Genomic DNA, 23,604 nt, shown 5'->3' on the forward strand with positions numbered 1-23,604 from the left:
AGGATTAAAGAGATTTGATGACTCAGGCACTTCTCAATTATTAATCTACGAGTGAAAATTTGGTCGACGCATTATCTACCCTTCCTAAAACCACACTGTTCTTCTCTTAAAACTTTAGTTACATCATCTATAGGTCTAAAGTATCATCATACTAAGTAATTCACTTGCTACAGAATGTAGGCTAAGGCCTCTATAATTACCACACTCACTCTTATCACCTCATAGAGGGGTTAATTACAGTTTTTCAAAGATCGCTAGGTACTTCCCTTTTTTCAAAATCATATTCATAATTTTCAGTTACTTATTTTTAACTTCATAACCACTATATTTAAAAAAAAAACCACACAGATGAATATTTGACGATATTTGTTTCCCCTGATAAAAGCTTTAAGGTGCAAGAACATGGATAACAACTGTATGACAAAAGATAGAGAATGCAATACTTTTTCTAATTATTATAGCGTTTTCATCATAATTCTGTTTTCTTCAACGTTACACTACTACTATTTTAAATTATGCGTTCTTACTAGGGGATCCACTCTTTTTTTCAGTTACTTATTACTTATTTTCAGTCCCGTGACACAGAATATAAAGAACAGCGACATATCCTACATTTCTAAACTGAATATAAAGATAACACAGAAGTCTGCACATCAGATATAAAGCAATTTAATTTAAAAATACTTCCATTTATTGCTGCATGTCAGACAGAATTACCTATTTCTATAATCACAAATGAAAAATCAAACTTCTTTCTTCAACTAACTAGAAAGGATCACAAATGAAATACAGCTATTAATCAAATATAATAAAACTAGCCTTCGTACGAGATGTCCGTCGCAAACAAAGGCAGTGAAAACGAACAGATTTCAAAGTACAAGTCGCAATCAAACGCACTAGAGATTACTTTTCCTTTCATTTCAACAAGACCTTTAAAATCCTCCTGTGGTATAGTCTATAAGGCTATTACGCTGCACATGATTCAACTGACTCTTCAAACAAACAAGAAATTAACACTATAAAGTCCGTATTTACACTCCCCGTACCATTTTTTTTTTATCTTAAAAGAAGAAGAAGGCAAAAAGCACTGAAAAGCATGAAATGTGTAATACTTATTCTGTCATGAATTTTTAAAGAAGTCATGAATTTTTGTAGAGTCAGTATGTGACTCCACATTCAGATATAAAATTCTAAATACCTTTTATCTATTCAATAGGTCCCAATTTGGAAAATACGTAAAACGTTTGGTATACAAATAACTATAAATTTGTCAAAATAGGCCCAATCCTACCACCTTTTTTTAAAGGAAAAATTGCCAACTGTCTCCTTATAAACTCAAATGAGCAATAAGAATCAGTAAAATAAACATATTTGGGTTATTCGCGAAATCTGTCTAAAATTATAAAGGGTTCCGTTGCCCCTATTGAGGATCCTAACGCCCTTTGGGGTCAATAGCACTTATTTTGGAAGCCTATGGACGTACTGTACTCAATTTTTGCGACGATCAGTCAAAAATCTAATATGATTTTAAATTATCTATATTAAAAATAAATTTTGTTTTTAGGCTCAGGTCAACTGTCAAAGACATAGCACATTCCTGCAATAGATTGGCTTTAGCAATTACGGTCTGAAGTTGGGGGGTGAATTTGGAGCCAATGGGCCTTTGTGGCCTGAGCCTCAACTTAGTTGGGTGAGGCCGCCGATAACAATAATAATAATAGAGGATGCATGGAAATTGATGTCAAGTTCTGTTTTTTAAATAAGAATATATCATAAAGGGGATGATTAGCCTTTTCCCTTCTTTTACCGATCAAAATAATAGGACGAGTTTCTTTCGATCAGGTTTCTTTAGATGGTGATTTTTACTCAAATCTAATTTTTTGAATGGAATAAATTTTGATTTGGACGGTTGAGGTGCGCAGCTGAGAAAAAGAATCAAAATTTCTTTATTCCCAAAAGAAAAGGCTAATCGCTTCTGAGAACATGTCTTGAAACTAAACAGAGGCATAATTAGAACTTTCCCAACATAGGTATGGAAGGATGGTATTAAGGTTTTGATTACGCGACAAAGAATTTATTTGAAGATGTTTTTCTATGATAAGTAGCGTAAAATAGTAACTCGACTGAAGATTTTTAGTTATGGACTCGTGATTGTATTTTCTTTTTCTTTGTTTTTACTCTGATAAATGTGATCTAGTGAGAAAAAACTTATGTAGTAATGACACTAAATAAAGTAATTTCTTACTAAAAAGGAGTTTAAAGATCTTGCGGTTAAAAGTAAATCTACTGTTCAGACCTGACTGTCGAAAGAAGCTCACCCATCACGGGAAATATACTGTGGCCCTGTGGCTTAGTTTGCAAGAATTAAATATCAAATAGCCAAGAAACAGACTCTGCTTTGCAATGCTGTGTTGACCCCAGGCGGCCTTGTGCCGCAATGAGTTTTTTGTTCATAGACAAGATTTTTTTCAGGACAAAAATTTTATGTTTAATTTGGAAAGGAAAAACAAGAAAAAACATTAGAAAGTTACAGTATGTAGCTGATTAGAAAAGCTTTGATAAATGGCAGATAAAATTATGTTAAATGGGCTTCGAGCTAGAAATACTGAAGTATTTTCCTGCTAATTACAATCGTCAAACCCTATTCTTTATGAACTATATAGCTTAATTAAATTCAGACAGGAAGTATTGATCCCTTACGGGAGAATTTCAAACTTTCTAGTATAAAAAGAAGAGAGCGAAAACGCCCTTTAAACTAGACAATTGTGTGCAAAACAATATCTTCTCTTTTTTTTGTTGGCAAAAAAGGAAAATAAATTACGAAAACACAAAAAAACATAAGCAATACATAAAATAGAGAAAAAAAAATATAAAAGTAGTAAAAGTATGCAAAAGAGAAACTTCCAAATATTGTATTTATTAGTTTCAGAGAAAGCTTCCTTCAGTAGCTTTTAGGATACACTATTTCATCTTCAAAGATCTTCATTCAATTTAGATCAATTAAACTTCCCGTTTAAAGGAACTAATAATTGTTTTGTGTCTTTAATCAAAAACTTTCAACCAGGTATTAAGCTGATAAGATAAAAGCATTTGAACATGGTTGTCTTGTGCAACCTAATAGTTAATTTTACCACTGTAATAATACGAAATTCCAAAAGTCCTCCGTAAACGGTTTCAACTATTTAGCTTTTAGCAATTTCAATTTTGCAGAGAAGGGGAGAAATATAACAAGTATCATATCAAATAATGGGCGTGGTTGACCATAAAATTAATTAGTGGGAAAGTTTCCAATGTGAAAATACTGATATATTCAAATTAAATGTAGATTTTCAAGACTACTGTTTATAACAGATGAAAGTATAATTTTTTCCATATTTAAGAACAGGAAATCTGATGGAAAATCCCAATGTTTCGCTACTTATGTGACAAAGAAGGATAGAAGAAAAGCGAAGAGGTAAAATAAAACTCAAAAAACCACAGCAGTGAAATAATTCAGCCATTCAAACAAATAACAGAAAAAAAGCACAATTAACTAGAACTTTTCAAACCTAGTGAACTATAATTACAGATTTACGGTCTTTCATTATCAAGTAAGAAATCCAAAAATCAACTGGACAACTGCAACAACAACTTTATTTCTTGAAATTTATTTCAAATTTCTTTTATCCGCGATTATATCACCAAAACCATGTTTATTTTATAGCAATTATCCTGGAGGGAATACTGATGATTTACTGATGATCGTTGAAGGCAGAAAATTAGATTTCTCTGCAAAACTCCTCATTGAACCAACTAAAACAATAGTCCCAAAATCTACATAGTCTTTACTACTTGTTTAGATAACAATTTTCCACAGCAATAGTTTATTTTTTATACTAAACTAGCCAGAGAGCCTTTAGGACGAAGACATGAAAAATAAAAAAAACCCGTAGCTTAAAATCTTCCGCGAAGAACCTTTTAAAAATATTTTTCACCTCCTCCCAGACATAAAATTACAAGCCCCCCCCCCCCAAAAAAAAAAATCGACCCTCCAGTTGAGAGACAAAACAGGGCATACTCCTTTGCTATGGTCGGGAACCAACTAAACTCTAATTGTAAAAGTTCTTCGAAGAATATTGACTTTAGCTACCTATTAAATAACATTGCCTAAATGGCTAGGTGTTTCGGACACTTGCCAAGTATATAAAGTAAGATTTACTCTAATTTCCTAATGATTGTCTATTAAATACTTCAGTGAGTTTTTTCTCCGAATACTTATCCTCAATCAAAACTATTTTTTTAACCTAATCCTTGAGACAAACCCAGACATAGTTTCATTAAAAAAAAACATAATAAGCAGTGGCTTTAATTAAAAAAAAGTTTAGGGGGAGGGGCAGAAGGGGGGATTTTTTTTTTATCAATAAAAAACCCAAAAGTTTTTTTTAACGGTAATACCACATAAAACATATTTTTCAAAATCTACGGGGAAAGTCGGGTATTTTTTTGGGGGGGGGGGGAGGGAGGGCACATTAACACCACTGGTAATAAGTGCATGTAAATTTTAAAAAAGAAAAAAATGACTTCCACGGGTTATTTGTATTAAAAATAAGAAATTAGAGCATCCAAAATACTGGGAAAAGTTGTCTTTAGTTAGCTTTTGACGGAGGACTTTGCAGAGAAATACCCCAAAAACTTACAAGGTTAAATAATATTTCCAAGGGTTTGGTTCCCCTTTCTTCCACTAAGGACTAGCAGATGGTACCAGGAATACGCAAAAATCTGCTATGATTGAAACTTACTTGCTAAAAATGTTAGACATACAAAAACGTGAGAATACTAACATTAACCTAAGTTTTTCTGAAGTTGAATAGGTGTTATAGACTTCCTCCTCAGTTTCATTCTTTTCTTTCCTTCAGTAAAAACAGGTTAGGTCTCGTCGAAGGATTAAAGAGAAAGAAAGAAACAACTAGCAATTGATTTTCCTTTCTTCAGGTCATAAAAAGGAAAAAAAATAATTCAAGCCATAAAAAGGCAAGACATTCTATAACGCAAGCATTAGTATCGCATAATAAATGTTTACAATGAGTATACAAATTGAACAAAGGTAGTAAAGCAATACTCAAGAATACATAGGGGCATTAAGCACTTCTCGCTAAAAACTTCAAATTATTGATGCCAGATTGGGCTACTTTTTGTCAAATTTGCTTTCTACCGGACTTTTAGAAGCTACTTGGGTTAAAACTATGCAAGTAAGAAATAATGTCATGGCAATGCTGACTTCAGATATATATCGGTAGACAAATTAGGATTTTACCATCCCGATCGGCAAATATATGCCCAATTTGGAATCAATTATTGATGCTTAACTGACCTAAAAGATCCTTTATTATTGCTAAACAAAAACAATGGCATACAACAGGGCGCAGTAAAACAATTGTCTTACATAAAACATATGACAAAAACCTCCAGAACGTATACTGGATTCAAAACTGAGCAACTAAGATGAACAATTTAGTATGGGGAGTATTTCCTACCCTGTTTTAAGGACGGCGAGCTAGAACGAAGCTGTAGCCTATCGCGACCTATACTACAGCTAACTGCATTTTCTTGCAAAGATCTGACTAGCTCATTCAAACTCTCAACTGCCATTAAACCAGGGAGGGTACTGATATTGGATAATGCGCCAGGTTTAGTGAGCACTTGCGCTAAAGGTTGAGCAACACTGAGTGCACGAGCAGCAGCCTCTGCAGTGACGGTTTCACATATTTCACTATCAGAACAGGCTTTTTGTACTTCAACTCTACTCAACGGAAGAAAGCAACAAGAGAATACAGACACACAAGGATTGAGACAGAACGATCCAGATGCCGATTTAAGTTCCAGGTAGAAAGGTTCAAAGCCATCCACGATGCCAGGGTCGGTGCATCAAGGCAAACGAAAAGAAAAAAAGGGCAGGATTAGAGGTTTGGTTTCAGCACAAATTAAGATAGCATTAAAGCAAAAAACAGTGCAAAAAGCATCCTGCAAAGCTGTTAGAGTGCAATTTGTTGCTATTTTTAAATATTTGATGCTTTAGAAATTCACATAGTGGGCAAAAATGACTTGTACATAGACCATTTTTTCAGTTTGGAATTACTTTTTTTTCAATTTAAGTCAAACAGGAACCACTAATTTTCAAACTCAAATTTTGTTTAAGTACCAATATCTATAATTGGTTAAAAAGGGATTCACCAAAACACTGTCTTAAAAGTAATTCTTTTGAAACAATGCAAAATCATTAAGCTTACTTTAAGCTAAATTGTTTTCTGTGTTATTTTTTTCTTACACAGTAGGAGTTTTGCAGGCTAAAAAAATGGGAAAATTTAAGAAAGAGGAAAATAAGCTTTAACAGGAATTAAAATAAAATACTAGTTACATCAAACAAACTACAATCCAATCAAGCACTAACCCAATGGCGTCAATTCATGAAAATTAGGGGAGGGTTTAATGTATTTTTCAAAATTTAGGAGGAGGGGGGCAATTTTGTTGTTTTATTCAATTTTTTTTTTGACGAAAATACAAAAAAAAAATGGTTTTTCAGTGAAGATACCAAAAAAAATATTCAAAATCTATAAGCGAGGTATATATCTATGGGGGCAAATGCCCTCCTTAAATTGACGCCACTGCACTAACCACTAAAATTAGACCAAATACAAGTGCAACTTAATAAATCAATACGCGATGTTAAATTAGAGGAAACAATTTGTTCAACCCTTTCAATCTCCCTTAAAAGGATGCGATATCTTAAAAAATCAACGTCTCTCGTCCATTATAAACGTTTTTAGTTTGTAGGGCCGAACTATTTAGAATTGATTGGGCGGTCTTGCCATAACTTATAGAGCTTGGATAAGAGATCTGAATAAACGGCAGAAAAATAGAAGCCGACACTTACTTTCCCAGAAAGCCCAGAAGAACCATTTACCTTCTCTCGTTTTGCGCCGGAGATTGAGATATTCAGTTTTGATGCAACTTATATCATTACAAATTGTGATTTTAAAAAAAAATTAAACGGAGCAGAATCTTTTTTTTAAGTTCAGAAAAGGGCAATCCCTAAAAATGTCCAAGCTTACCTGCTAGGAAAACACCAAAAATCAGCTGAAAAGAAACGTCATTTGATATTTTAGCAGCTTTGGGAGTTCCCTGTGGTGCTACCCATTGTTATTGCAAATCTTGACTTACCGACATAGTTTCAGGGTCTTTTAAATCAAATTTCACAGCCAAAGCACAAATTCTCAATATCATAAAATGATAACTAGCCCCCTTGGAGAATTCTCAAATGGACTTTTTGTCTTCGAGATGGTCAGCCGACGTTAAGGCTCGCAAAATGATTTTTAAGGTATCGAATCCCCTTAAGGGTAGCAAAGTAAAAAAAGAAAAGTCTGTCTCAGCAGAAAAGAAAAATTTATATAATTTCACTAGGAACTCCACATTACGACACATTCTTTACTTGATAATGGAATTCTAATATTCCTATGGAATTTCACGACTTCAAAATACTATATATCGGTACTAACAATCAGCTGCTCATAGCGTAGCAGCATAAATTACCAGATAACTTCTTAAGAAAAATTACGTGCTTAACAAATTTGTCGCCCCAAGTCCGTTAATTTTAAGGGATGGACGTTCCCTACAAGGACTAATAAAATCCGTAAAATCTAAAGGATTTCAATAAGTATGATTCATTAGTGGTCAAATTATTTGTACTCAACTGTATAAACGGCGAATGAAGATAAGGAATGGCTGGGGAAAACGTCCAATATAATTAAAGCTCACTTTTTTCTATTGTATTCTGGGAAGTATCTGGTAGCCTATACAAGCAAAATAGACATAAATAAGTAATCCTATTAAATAAACAGCAGAATCAAATATTTATATTTATTCATTTATCTGTAGTTTTTTTCTCAAAAACAGCACTACATTTTTTTTCCTGAAAATTGGCATAATATTTTCTAGTGTAAAAATGATCTAGATAGGTCACGGCTTTGGGAAAATTCTTTAAGGGCCCTAATTTTGAAAAAAAAAAAAAAAAAAAAAATTTCATATGAATGACATCACAAATATTTTACGTATTTATAATAAATTTTGCTGAAGATGTCAGAAGTCTGTGCTGAATATTTGAAAAGGCACATTACGATTTAACTTGATTGTCGATAGTATACAAGAATTTATTGATATAAATGTGCAAAAAGATTTGAGGAATAAGAAAAAAGAAAATTAAAGTTATTCCTCGAAAGAGATTAAAAAACCGTCTTTTATTTTCTATTTTCACCGAGCGAAGCTCGGTCCCCTTGTACTTTCATTTCCCAGATCAGTCAAAGAAATGAAGTTAGCAACTCCAGCAATTTTTAAGAGGAAAAAAGGCCACGTTGCTGCCTAGTTTTCTTGCGCATTATGACGAATTTTAGCAATTTATTACTCATTTTGGCGTTGTAATAAAGGAGACGTGTTGATGATAATCAACCAATTTTCAAAAATTTGAGATCGAGTTTCAATTCTAACAGACTGAAGCAGTAGTCTTATTAAGGAACTGAATAAGCTTAGAAAAATTGGAATATTAAGCCGGATTGAAATCATGGGCATTGAATTGACAATCATTGCTGATGTTAAGGAGGCCCTAGACGGTCAATCATTTTGATCAAAAACTTCTGTCAATTGATTGAAGTGTGCTTTAATCAACCTTCAATCGACCCTTCAACCAAACCTTCAATCTTGACCAAAGCTAATCTAACACACTGCTTTTGACCAAAATGATTGAGTCATAAAAACTTTCTATCAATCACCGACAACGCTTGACTCAAGCGTCAAACAGGTTCCTAGACGGTCAATCATTCTGGAGTCAATCGGTTGACGGAAGCTTTAATAGCCCTAACTAATTGTTCAAATACACTACCCCCCCTCCCCGTCTACGGCCTTGCTTCAGGTTATGCCTCACGCAAAGCTTCTGGAAAGCGGAATCTTCTGTCTCATTTTTAATAAGTTCCAGCTGAATTGCAGCTGATATAATGACCGTATAATAGTCATATGAATTATGCGCACAAGCAGCTCATTTCCTATGCATTCCTGTCTGTTTTTATGCTTAAAAATTACATCAGAAAGACAAACAAAATATTCAAATCACAAATTCCATTTTATTCCCAGGGAACACTTTCAATACAAGTCTGGTTAATCATAATGATAGTTATTGACTATTTATGAAAAAAAAAAAATCAATGCTTTATCCGTTTCTCTTTTCAGAGGAGAAACATTTTTCTGATTTCTTAGGCTCAGGAGGCTATTGGCATTCACGAACAATCGATTTCAAAATTCTCAGAAAGACTTGTCACACAAAACACCATGACAAAAAACGAGCAGAAAATACTAAAAATAAAAGCTCTCCAAGATCCTTCTCATAAAGTTCTTAACTGGCTGGATTTAACTGACCTAATGCTATTTTTTTTAGTTCCAAGTGAGAACAAGTAATAAAATAACTAATGCAGATAAAGTTAGTCCATTACTCATTCCATACTCAGTACAAAAGCCTCAAGAATTTTTCTTGAATCCCCCTCGCCAAAAATACTTAGTATTCAACCTGGGTAATAAATATTTTCTGTCGAAGGCCCATTTTAGTCAAAGGTAGGACACGTTTAACGTTCAGGTATAAGAAACCACATAGAGAGAAATGAATAGCTCTTAAGTCTTCAGGGGACTAGCCACCTTTTAATCTACGACGAGAATAAAAAGTAGCAAAAAGGCGCGAAAAGCGTCTGTTTGGCAAACCAGTGTTTAAAGATACGCTTATGTTTGTACATTTAACATATGTAGATATGCTTTATATTATTCTGAGAAATCATGGCCAAAATTTTAGAGTAGTTTGCTCTTGTTTATTGTCTTGTCCAGATTTTTTTTTTTTTTTTTTTTTTTTTTTTTTTTTTCAGAGATGAGAAAGTGGGAATTCTAAGAAAAGTTTTCATTATTACTATCATGGTAAGTTCAGACAAAACCAGTTTAGTGTTTACACTATACTGATGAGATATTAGACTCAACGCACTATGTTAACTTATGAGCCCTTTATCACCCCCAGACAACCCGTAGCCCCTCATGGCGTAGGATCAAAATTTTTCGAAAGCCATTTCACTTAGAATCGTCAAATGGTCTAACAAAATGTGATTCCAAGGGGAGATGAACAAATGAGCACAGGGGCAATGGCCCCATATTGTGCAAATGCCTCATTCTTCATACAGACATTTTGGTAGAAAAGGTGTGCACGTTGCACCTTTCAGAAACAGGGATCACGCAAGATATTTTAGTATAACCGGAGGCATCAATTCGGCAAACAGTCCTTTCGGAATTACGCAAAGATTGTCAATCTTTATGATTAGAAGACCAAAGTGGGCCCTTAACCCCTCCAAAACCACCTTCACCTCAAAAGCGATTTCTTTTAGCATAAGGTAGGAATATGTCACCTTGCTTGACAAAGAACCATAAGAAGGATCTTCAATCTGTATGATTAGAGATAGAAACTGGGCCTAAAATTCTTCCAAAACAATCCCGCTGCTAACTTTTCAACAGAGAGGTGGACAGGTTTTTCCCCAACCGGCTAGAAACTTAAGAGGCAACCACCTTAGGCTAACGGAAGATGAAGATGACACGTTTTAAGGTGTAATTCTTCTCTCCGACCTATCAAATAAAACAGGGGATGGGTTTCCATATGTGTGTGACATTTCTCTAACAGAGACTCGAGAAGATCCATCTGCTTTCCACATGAAAATATCCAGATCAACTTGAAATTTAGGACACATCTGTATAGTAAAAAAAAAAAAAATCCGATAGAAATTTCAGGCCACTGGAATTTCTTGCGAAATTACTTCACGACTACCTTCCAAATTTAAGTGGACCCAGAGCCTTTCGTACGAAAGATGGGTGGTGTCAGAAGTGGCCCACACCTTTGATAGGTCATTCCTTTTGCCCTCTTTTGCCCCCATGGGCCACGGAACTTGCCCGTGCGCTTTGAGTAAAACTAAACACGTTTTCACAAAGGCAGTAGAAGGGACGTACGCGTCTAAAAAAAAGTGCTATATTCTGAGTCTGTGCTAAAGCTAGCCAAGTCAAGGAAGCTAGCCAAGTCCAAGCAAGGAATATCATAGGATTGCTACAGACTGGATCGATGCACAAGCGAGCTAAGCTCAAGTCCTGACTCAATACCAAAACAGGACAATCGGCGCAAAAAAAGAAGTACCGACTCTGTGCAAAAACAAGACAAGTCCGAGCTCTAGGGCTTTGTAGCATTGCTAAAGGCGAAACGGATGCAAAGAGGAGCTATATCCTGATTGGAGGCTTGGACTGCACACTCAAATTATAGACAAAACTGGAATTGTAATCCAGCATTTTAGTTCTTACCAGAACAAAGTCACACAACAAGTCAAGCTTATAACAAACCGAAATTACTATGAATGAATAAATAAAGCCTGAAAAGAACAGAAATTTGAATAAGAAATAAAATTAAAAATTCAACGAGCAGAAATTGTAACAAATAAAAGTTATGCTGGCCACCCCCTCAAAATCCCCTAAAAGAACGAGCGTTGTTTTCATTTTGCTGCCAACAATTTACGTTACTTTAGCGGTACTCATAATTTAGCGGTGTAACATTGCCATTACAATAGGACCAATGGCCAGTCAGATCATAGCGACAATTGTGGCCAAAATCAACATTACAGTACGACTACATCGCCATTTATGTATCTGGTGTATAATTTGTCGAGAACATACTATACTTGAAAGATTACAGTAAAAGAGGCACGATCTTTTGAAAATACAAACGATTGAGGCTTACTGCAGTAGTTATATTAGCTGTCAAGGCCGTACCCAGAATTTTTTTTCGGAGGGGATTTTACTCAATGATTTTTTTTCGGGGGGGGGGGGGATTACACAAACAAACCTCAAAAAACGCATACAAAATTTGTTTATATCCATTAACGTTACGTTTTTACGAGTCAAAAAAACATTTCGGGAGGGTTCAAACTCCCCGACCCCCCCCCCTCTGGGTACGGCCTTGCTAGCTGAAAGATGGATCTGGCCAAAAATATAAAAACAAAGTATAAGCTGGCTATAGTTGGGAACAAAATAGTGTTAATACAAGCCTTTCAAGCAAATTTCATGTCTTTTTAATTTCCCGCCTCTGTAGTACGACTTTGACATTAGAACCACTGAAAAACACACACAACCAATGAGTGGTGGCTTGTTTTATCGACAAGTGTGACTGCAATGAGGCTCGAACATAGCCTTTCTGCGCACTGTACCACCCAATTTAGCTTATTCCTTTTCATAAAGCGATATCAATAAATCTCGTGAGGAGAAGGGGGGGGGGGGCAAACAAACTAGATATGTAGCTTTACCAACGACAACTGCTATCAGTAGAACATTGAACAGAAATAACAAGAAGAAAGATGGTAAAAGGAGGCAATGACACAGATATTCCTAACTTTTGCCATACTGTTGTTTGGGATTTACTTATTTTTCTTAATTCTATAACCTAAATACTATATACCATAGATAAAAAAAAGAAAAAGAAAGATAATATGATCACTAATAACATCGTGCATAAGCTGTTTTTCACATTTACAATTTAAAAATAACTATTCATTTTATATAAACTCTGATTCATTAATTCAGAAAGCGAGTATTCTGCAAGTGTTACGTTATATAATTGAACGTTACATAGCTGATAGACACTGATCAGACTCAAAACAATAAGAAAGTACTGAATTAATAAAAAGCAGGGCATTAATTTTTCTTTTTAAAATAAAATAACAATTTTTTTTTACGTAAACATAATATTTGCTATCCAATAACCACCCCGTAGAATTTCTGCTCTCTTACACTCAGCAACTGTACGTCAAATCACACGCGAGGGAGATAAGATCATAACTTTTAATAAAGTACGATTCTACATTTTTTTAAATACCCTATCAGTTTAGTAATGAAGACAGTGAATAAAGTTAGAAACACAAAAGATCCAAAGCTAACCCAATTAGTAGCAAAAATGAAGCCAAACCAAAGTAAGTACTAACCTGGTGTTGATAAGGTACTGAGCAAGGGCCACTGATTCTGGTGAGCCAGTGATGGTAACAGTTCTTTCGGTTGTCGGTGTTACGCCCTCTCGGTCTTCACAGTTTGAGATCCGAATCATAGCACCGCTAACTTGCCTAAAATGAATCAGATTAAATGATTATTACTGAATAACTTTGAATAGAAAGTCAAATATAGAGGTGATTCTAAATGAAAATTAGATGAAATTTATTCCTTTTTAAAAAGAAATATAAGCGGAATAAGCCTGAAAATAAATTTTGAAATATGAGCTCCCTAACTGAATGACAAAACTTATAACCCTCGATATTTTTTTGTTTGTTTGTTTAAGTTTAAATTTTTAAAATCAGTTATAGTTAGAAAACAATAGAATTAGCTTTGGGGTAGACTTTAGCCCTAAAAAGCGTGTAGCTATACACAAATTTAGTGAGAACTGTCAACGCAGAAAAAACTCCAGACATAATTCGTTTTAACACTGAGCGGTTCAACAATACACCGTTAATTCAACCTGTTATGTGTCTCCATTGTATGATAAATACTACGCCTTTTTTTGTTAAACTTATGGGAGTAATGCAACTAACATGGGCAAACATAGACAACGAGTATGGGAAAGAGTGCCGTAGAATCCAGAGTCAGAAGCTGTCCTTAATCTTGGCCTGCCTCATACATCTTAGAATAAAATATGACTCCTTGGTCACATATATGCGTCAAGCATGTTGCTATATTAACTGTCCGATTTACACCCTTCGAAAAATCATTGTAAAAAAAAAAAAAAAAAAAAAAACTAGTTTAAAGGCAGAATTTATGAGTTGGTTTCTATGTTAATTAGAACTAACCGAAATTTCTACAATTAGGGTTTTTTCCTCACACAAAATAGGCACTTTTGCGTGGAAAAACATCGTTAGAGCCCGGGTAATTACTGCAGATAGCACGATATACCGCTCGAAATAACAAACTTGTAATTCTTGGTGATTTTTTTTGTCAAATGTCGAAGTCAATCTTGCAATTTAATATATATCTTTTATAATTTAAGCTTGACACAAATTAAATTCACATGAATTCAGCTCCCTGGGTTCCATGGTGCGAACTCACATTATGGCTAATGTTGTTCAACACAATTTGCATAAGTTTAAGATGTTTGTACTTTGTCACAACAGGATTCTTCTTTAAGAAACACAAGCTCTAAACTCTTTAGAAATCGAAGTAAGTATACAAGGCAAGTATTTTTCCTCAAACATTTTTATCGGTTATTTACTTTTATAGCACTGAATGTAATAACCAAGTCACTTAGAAGAAAACTCCAGTACACACCCATTTAAAGTCGATCCTATAACAAGGCATTTTTCGATGGAAATGCAAAAAAAAAGGTATTTTTCAAAATCTAGGGCGGGGGTGCCCCCCCCCCCGTTAATTGGCATCCCTGCCTATCAAATTTGGATCCCAATTATAATGTTTTATTGTTTCACAAAATAAGACGAAAAACACCCTTCTTGACCTTCTTAAGACTTCCAATACCCCTCCTCTAAAATAATTTCCTAGATACAACCTGGTAACCAAAGCATACAAAGCATGCTTAAACGAGAACAAATTTTTGTCTCTTGTCAAAAAGCAATATCTTGTCTGACGAATCGAGTCCCCTAATTTAGATCGATCTGTTTCCACGGGAAAAAGCTGACACTAGAGAATATCCCAGCTTGGTTCCCTTGATCGCATAATGCAAATCATAATTAAATACTAATTATCTTTCTTAGTCACGATATTTCGGATGCTTGATTTCTATTTAAGCCAAATCTTCGTTCGAAAACATAGCGTACTTGCAAAATGTACAAATCTATACGATCTTTTTCCAAAAATGAGTTTCTGTGCTATATTTATATACCTTTTTTACGAAGTCAGAAAATGAGTACAGTGGTTTGCTAATAAGTTGCAGATAATGGTTCTTATATTCATTTTTTGCGGGGGGGGGGGGGCTAAAGTAGAAACCTTATATACACTACACTGTTAACCCAAAAATGTACTGTAATGCCGTCACTCAATGCAGCAGGCACTGGTTTGCTTGAACAAGTTTAAAGACCTTATAATGTTTCGTCTAATACTTTGTCAACGGCGGCACGGAACAATGAAAAAAGGTTGGTGGATTATCTTGCCTAAATTACATGATATCAGTCAATATCTGCGTTTTCACAAAAAAAAGGAAAAGAAAAAAAGTGTATTCGTACTTCCTTTAGTATTTAATTTTTGACAAAAACCTCCTACGCCCTTACATCTACGATTTTGGTTATTGTCACCTATGCAATATGTCATTTAACTTGTCAATAGTTACTCTCATTGAGGAAGAAACTTCTGAGAAAGATAAAGATGCATCTAAAACATTTTTTACTGGAGATTCAAATCTATTTTGACGACCCCAAGCTTGATTACGCTAAACCAGTATTAAGTACTAGTAAATTTTGCACTCCTTTAAGCTATATCAAAGATCAGCCGAAAAACTCCGCGTTCTGCCCTCATATACGAACTATATTAGTCAGAAAATACCTGTTGTTTACCAAAAGATACACAAGAGGTAGCTTATATTCCACTTCTACTACTTGTTCTCTTGTAGTTGTGGGTAATAAACGATTGAATTGAAGAGGTAAATCTAATAAAATTTTCTAAGCTAAATCAATCTTCAACGCTTATTTGTGTTTGGTATATTTCCCTTTCTTAATAATGATTTTTTGGCAATTTTAAAAGAATGCGCGAATTAGTTCAAAGCGGCATTATGTCTTCCATTCTGTAACGATTAATAGGAAATAGAAAGTCTGACAGTACAGATTATTGATGCCAAAATAGATGGTGTATATGATGCCAAAATGAGCAGCCTCCTGTAAGAAAGTACATCAGCAAAAAAAAAAAAAAAAAAAAAATGGCCCAGGTGAAGTTTTAATGAAAAATTATCCAAAGCCGAATTTTAGATGAAATACCCATGAAAACTTGCCAAACAGGGAGATGAAAGTGTTACCATTGATAAACCCATTACTTGAAGAAAATTTGTCTCTGATCCCAAATTATGAGGAAAATTTACTGCAAATAAGAGCCACGACACTGCCAGTTCCTAGAGTTTTGTAATTCGACGAACCAAATTTCACCAATTCTCTTTTTAAAGCTTGTTCCCATTTTTCGACGTCGCAGAAGGTATTCGCTAATAGCAGTCAGTACAAAAATCTAAGACAACAAAAAGCCTTTTGAAAATATCCAAATTATCCAACGTTCTTGGAATTTGTATTCTGAAAAAAAGGAAAAAAAAAACGCTCTACAAGTCAATATAATCGACGTCAGGACCATCAAACAGCAACAGAACAAAAAAAAGAGTACATAATTCTGCTCGATCTTTACCAGAAGATTTGAATAACTAATACTAAAGCGTCTTTCGTGTTATCTTTATACTAACTATTTCTTTCCCTTAATTTTGATTGGCTAAGGAATGTGTCAGAAATTCCATTGTCAAACCACACAAACAACATCATCAAATATACACGAAAAAATGATTGCATCTATGGATAACGCTACGTTAGGTGCTGCTGTAGCAGATTACATTGAACAATTCCCTTACATTGAAGCTGCAAATAATGACCAAGAAAATTTATCTCAGACATGAAACTGGTCTATGAGCTCTGGATGTAAAGAAGTCGTAGATCTTATTTTTTCAGGTATACACATTAGGTGTCCTACAGCAGTAGAGATTCATATTTCGAGTGGATGTACCGTTCTACCGGCATATTGATAAGATCAGAGTCAAGGCGTCACGAGGTTTGGGAATAATATGGAAACTGGGGCGATTTTTTTTTTCTGTTCTGAGTCTTTCATAATTCTTCCTTTTTTATACTTATCTTTTAACTATTCATCTACATGAATGCCTACTTTTCTGTTTTCACTCTTGCCTATTTATAATACCCAACTGAAAGCAGCAAAAGTTTCAAGTCCTGTCCACAAACTTCTCTTCCTCTCTTGAAGCTGAATGATGCATACAGGCTCTTGATGAATTCATCTGCATTACACTGTTTCCATGGAGATCTTTATCATGTTTTCTGGATCTTTCAACAAGTAAGTGATTTAAACCGACATGAATCCAAAATCATGAAAACATAGTGGGCTTCCACCCCAGCTTTGCGCTTATAGTTCAGTATGTCCGTTGCTATGGACCGTGTCTGCAATTCGATTCCTCTCAGGACTGGGGAGTCCCTCGCCTTAGATTCCTTTAAAACATATCTTCAAAGACTTTCGCTGGGTACAAATATAACTCATTAAACATTGTACGAAAAACTGCGATAATGAATTAAAACTTATTAGTCATTTGATAAGGGGTCTTTTTATTTTATTTATTTGTTGTTGTTTTTTTTCCAGTTACTTGGCACAAGTTTTCGATGTTGATGACTGGAATTGATGGTTGGAGTGCGAATGGCTAGGTCAATTCTATTTCTTTGAGCACTCTGTGAATACATTTCTTCTTTATTAATTGTTAGAATAGTTAATTATGAACGGTAATAAAAATCAATAAATTGTTTTTGTTCCAAGTTATTTTTTTTTAGAATGTAGTACATGACTGATATTTTAACAGTAAATGAATCTGAACTTGAAATGAGCTTGGTCAAAGCAATGCTTCCACATACAAGCGAGTACCAAACAAAATCCCGGTAACTAATAAAGTCAAAATTCACCAAAGATCTCTCAGGAAGATAACAATGACAAAAACAGCCTTTTTAGCCATGAAAATGGTGGTTATCTTGATTTTTTTTTTTCTCTCTTGCAGAATCTACAGTGGCATATCCTTTCTTTCATTATACTAATTTATAAAAAACAAAGTTTTTTCGAGGGAAGTAAATAGCGAAGTTGAAACTTAAAACGAACAAAAATTATTACTTACCAGCCTATCTAACATATATGAATAAAACTAATGCAAATGAATCAACTGGTGATATTTCCCTATGTTTGTAGGATTACAGAAAACTAACGCTTTACTGAAAACACAAAACAATATAGGAGTCTTGGTACGGTGAAGGTTGACTGTCGTTTTGGATCTGGAAAGGACATTTCATGATTATTTTGTAGACAAGTTCGAAGTGAAGGAATCTTATTAGTACAAGGACAGCAAACTCGCTTTAGAATTTGTATCACAACTAAAATTCCTCCATTTTATAAAGAGAAATAACTGGGATTTCCAGAGTTTATATTACGGCTGACAAGTTCTTCATTTTGAGCAATACTAGGTGAGACCAAGATGTTACCGGATAAATCAATCCATTATTTTATATGCTGTGTAATGACTTTAAACTTATTATTTTTATGCTTAAGATCTTAAGATAATTCTAATTCTACACTAAAAGTTACTGATATCACAGCTCCTGTAGGACTATGAAAAGCTTTATAGATTAGTTTGTTGTTGCGAAGCTACGTATTTAGAATTCACTCATAAGTCCATATTCTTGTTTTTTTGTTTGACTTTTATGTTTTAAGCAGAGCGCTAGTTTTCGGTAATCTTGCAAACATAAGGACATATCACCAGGTAATTTATTTTCATTAGTTTTATTGATATATGTTAGATAGGCCGTGAAGCAATAATTTTTATTCGTTTTAAGTTTCAACTTCGTTTCTTTTCGTAAAAAAAAATTAAAAAAAGAAGAAATTCTTTGTTTAAAAAAATTAAATTTAGTCACACTTAAGAAACTAGCTCCAGGCAAGTAGCTTCTACAAAAAATGTTAACTGAGAGGATAGGTTTGTATATCGACATACTTGCGAAAATTTTGATACCTCAACAGAAATGTGCCTTTAGGCTTAGGGATTTATTTGACCTGTCCCTAAATAAAAAGCAACTAATTACTCAGAAATGAAAGGAAATTTAAAAAAAAACATAATTTATTGTATAGGTACGATAAATGGTATTAAAACCTAAGTTTGTTTTCATTTAAACAATTTTGGGAAGAATTACCTGAATTCTCCTACAGAACTGTTTTCATTTGTCTTTCTTCCTCTTTGGAGGTACAATCTTACGTATAGAGAGAATATTACGGTGGAATTGTAAAGTAAATGATTTGAATAAGTAAGCAAAAGTAATCCTTCTTTTAACGTACAACTTTGAGTGGTTCCAGAACCACATGCCTACACTTCTCCAATCACTTAGTGTCAAGGGGTTGGGGTCAGGGGCGTAGTTTGTTATGGGGCAGAGGGGGCAACTTCCCCTCCCAGACCTCAGTTTTCCTCCAGACCTCAATTTGCCCCCCACCTCCCAGCTGAAATTTATTTTCTCCAAAAATGTTGTCAAAACAGGATAAGCCTGCATAATTCAAGCATCCATCGAAACAGGTCAGTTTTCTTTGGTACATCTTTATCTTTTTTTTTGCTATACAGCTAGTTTTTCAGTTTTCTCTGTCATTTTCACTTGATTTGGGAAAATTGGCTCCAACTTTGAACCCCCTCCCCCAACGGAACTTTGACAAATTACGTCATTCGTTGGGGTACGGATTTAGAGATCTACTCAGAATGTCGTTGGAAACCATGAAATGGATGACCTCTACTCCCTTTTGAATCAAAATGCTTGACCAAATACTTTCTTTGGACATTCTTTAAAAAAAAGTGCATCATATTTACAAAACAAATAATATAATTTTAAAACTATCGTCTAGAAGGGAGAAAACCGTACATAATAAAGGCCAACAAAACATACAAGCAGGAATCGAACGCAAGACACTATTTCAAAGTCGAACGCTGTACCAACAGAACCGCGCCTCTAACAAAGAGATCTGTTATATTAGTGATTTTACCTTAATTGCGTAGCTTAAGGGGCTTGGAGGAGAAACATACGAGATATGTTCTTGCAAACCTCCACTTACGGATTTTGGACCACAATTATTACAATGATGATTTTGTTTTATACTTCCAAGCTTTTCTACTTAAGAAGTGACATCAAAAGTATTGATTTCAGTGCTATTTCACGCTTACGGACGGTAGAATTGATAAACACCAAGTAGGTTTAAGCAATAGCTTTGAAATGAGCCATTAAATGTCATTCTAAAAATTACTAGTAGCCCACTAGCCCCCGCTTTTCCACTTGAGACTTGGCATCAAAAGTGCCGTTTTTAGTGCCATTTTGAACTTGCTGATGGTTGAATTTATAGGAAGAACGTAGATATGAGCAATATCTTTTGCATGAGCTATTAAAAATCTGTCAAGACACCTGCAATACCAATGCGCCCAATAATAATATGCTAATACCGATACACATTATATCAACATATTCGGTAACAATACACTACGCGGCCCTTTTCCTCGGGACCATGGAGGATCATATCAATACCAAAATCATATGTAGTGGGCGTTTGATCTAGTCTAAAAAAGAATGCTCGGCTCAAAATTGTTACTGTTGGACTTTGCGAGAGGGACCTTAAGGGAGGGGGCTAAATGCCCTTAATTCTTTTCTTCTACTTAAACAGTGTAGTAGCAAATATATTTTTCGTCCAAATTAGCTATTACACATCTCTCTATGACAATCTGGTCATCCCCTAGCCTTACTAGAAAAAAAAAAAAACGAAAAAAAAAAAAAAACGGGAGACGGATCAGTGCTAACCAAGAAAAAGTCATTTTCCTTATTTTTAAAGAAGGGGAGGATGTGATTTCCCATAAATATGGTTTTTGACCGTGCTGATTCCAATGGTAGACTTTTCATTTTGATCAGACGCCATTTTCGAGGGGTTTCAGACTTTTTTCGAAATCACCATAAAATTCTTTCTGTAATAAACTTTTACTTTTAAGACAAACCGAAATAATAGTTAGGATTCCTGAAGCAGTGTTATAGGGCTTTTTTTTACTTGGTTACTTCAAACTTTTAACATGTTTTCTAGATTTTGGTCACTATGGGCTGTGGTTCGTTCTTTACTAGGTTGAAGCTACCGGTTCCGACCGGTAGGTTGCAGCTGCGATGGTTCCGACCTTTCATAATTGTATCAGCTCAGACTCCCTTTTACTGACTCTACTCTATAATAGTTATAATGGTTAACTATAGCCCAACGTAGCCACAGAGTCAGCAGGCGATAGTACCTCGTACTGTTCCTCCAAAGAACTCACGAATGAACTCGAAGTCGATACAAAAGCGTAATAACTGAGGAGAAGTATATTAGAAATAATAAATGCTTGTTTTCCTACCCACAATGCTTGTTCTATTCTTGTGTTAACTTGTGATGTTTCTTATTACGGTAAAAAGAAGTACCATAGAAAGAACGGGCTCTATCATCTACGAAGTTATCCCCGTTTTTATATACCAATCTTAAATAAATCTTCTTATATGTACAAAAATCTCTACTATTTGCTGCACATAAGACCTTTAACTCGTCTTCTACTAAAAATAACTAAAATAAACTAAGGCCCACAATAATAAAAAAAAAGCGTGAGGAAATTTAGAACATCACAAGGAAGGAGGACGAGCCCCAAGGCACCCCTGAGTACGTTCACGTGTCAACTGTCAAAAGTTGTTCAGACGTTCAAGAAATGTGAAAATATTTCTTTTCGTTCAGCATTTTATCTTCATCAAAATGAGCACTGGTTTTACAAATTATTAAGATCATACTAAGAAGAAGAAGAGGGAAACAAAACATACACATACCAATGGCATAGTATGCCATCAAGTAACTTACAAACTTTCAATTCAACGAGGGGGGTACTTTTGCCCCAACCAAAATATCCGGCTTCCAAACCATTTCTACGTTTTTGTATAATCTGTTTTTAAAGGGGAGGGTTGACCCCCCCCCCCCCCCCAACCCACAAAAATACTGCAACATACCAGTGCACAGCAAAATTAATTTACAACACATTTTGGTAGAATAACGTCATGGTTATGCCCTGCAGTACGGCTATATCACTGCTTATAGACCAAAAAGTCTACCTTATTTCTGCTATTTTGGTTCCTCCTTTTCCGATTATACATCCTATTAATTCATTAGGAACTGTCATTTCGTGAGATGTCTGTGAGTTATTTCCGTTGACGCCACGTAAGTGAGTCCCTGCTAGTGCCGCTAAAGCTGCTACTGAAGCTACAAGGAAAAAATGAGGACAAATAATTACATTTTATATATTAATTCTTTTTCTTTGCTTAAAAACAGAATTCACATTGAAAAACCGTACCTAGGTGTAAAAAAATATTTACGAAAAAATCCATGAATCCTTATGCACGTAATACTTAAAGGTAATCAATGTTACTGAGCTAGAAACGAACCAGCGTTCTTATACAGCATAATACAGCATTATGCAACATAATAAAATCATGCTGTAACGTCACATAACAAAGAAAAAAAGTGCCAAATCACAACTACCAGACAGAATCTAACACACTGTACATAATTCAAATAGCTTTAAAAACACTTAGTATCTTTCTCACCAAAATGACTTTCAATAACTTAAATTTAATGCGGGTGTTTCAAGCTTATTATTTCCCCCACCTTTTCCTTATATATCTCCTCCTTTTCCTTTTCTGTTTCCTTATAATTTCCTCCTCTCATATAAAAGAACGCTTAGGATAATGTTCAGCCAAAAACTTAAGATTTTAGTACACCCTATGTAGGCATAAAACACAACAACGTCATTTGTATTTTTTTTTTTTTTTTAATTTTATCGATACTAACCAAATTATAGTCTATTTAATAACACTTAGTGATTTTCGGGGCGGGGGAGTTAATAACATAACTTTTTCATTAATACTTTTACAAGCAGTGAATAATCTTATTAAGCACCATAAATATTATTTTCTGGAAACAGAATATGTTTCACCGCTTTTATTTTTGTAAATTCTGAAATAACGCACTCATTTCAGAAACTATAAGCGTTATTTTGCATGCTTTTTAGGTGTAACCTTTTAATAAGGGTCGCTGAAAAACAATTACTTTTTAAGAAATATACTTCATTTTTTTTTAACTTAATATATTTATTTATACAAAATAACTCATTTTAAAGAATATTGCAAAAATGCAATAAAATATTCGACCAAAAGGGCCATGTCTCGGATGGCTCTTACGGTAGGTAGATTACAGACAGAATAAGTATTTCCCACCGGAGCTAAATATTTAAAGGGTCCTCTATAGACATAAATGGTGCTTACTTAGCCCGATACCAATACATCCTTAGGTAGGTACAAATCGATTGCAGACTACAGTTAGAGTAAACTCCTTAAATCGATTATCAGTCATTATTTTCGGATTATTTTGTCTATTACATTATTTTATAATTATTGTTTGTCATCATATTTATTCCAAATGTCGGTCAGAAGAAAAAACAAATCTTAAGATTATTGCCGCCTCCATAGTATCACAAGCTGTATCATAGGTTGCTCAGGTAGATGAAAACGAGAAAAATTTAGATAAAAAGGTGAGATAGTGGGGAAAACGTGTGGCATAGTGCTATAATTATGGACAGTTTCTGGTATTGAATGATAATGAATGAATGGTAATGATAATGATAATGAATGGTAATTTCTGTTGAGCGAGGACTAAAAAAAAAGCATA

General features: G+C 34.5%; 1 protein-coding gene across 4 annotated transcripts in view; it reads right to left on the reverse strand.

Annotated features, from left to right (window-relative positions):
• The window catches only part of mub (poly(rC)-binding protein mub), a 212,067-nt gene that overhangs the window by 18,639 nt on the left and 169,824 nt on the right, over positions 1-23,604 (reverse strand). For 3 of the 4 annotated variants that reach the window (XM_089094590.1, XM_089094591.1, XM_089094589.1), the window contains exons 8-10: positions 21,993-22,140; positions 13,065-13,199; positions 654-5,779 (exon numbers count right to left, since the gene is read on the reverse strand). In XM_089094590.1, the coding sequence (XP_088950716.1) occupies positions 5,491-5,779; positions 13,065-13,199; positions 21,993-22,140 (572 nt within the window). In that variant the 3' untranslated portion in view covers positions 654-5,490. Of the gene's footprint in view, positions 1-653; positions 5,780-13,064; positions 13,200-21,992; positions 22,141-23,604 lie in introns of those variants that run through there. The other variant, XM_089094592.1, reaches the window with a different exon arrangement.

This window comes from Artemia sp. Qi Xiang Cuo, chromosome 9, assembly GCF_049724085.1.
Source record: "Artemia sp. Qi Xiang Cuo chromosome 9, ASM4972408v1, whole genome shotgun sequence".
Lineage (NCBI taxonomy): Eukaryota > Metazoa > Arthropoda > Branchiopoda > Anostraca > Artemiidae > Artemia > Artemia sp. Qi Xiang Cuo.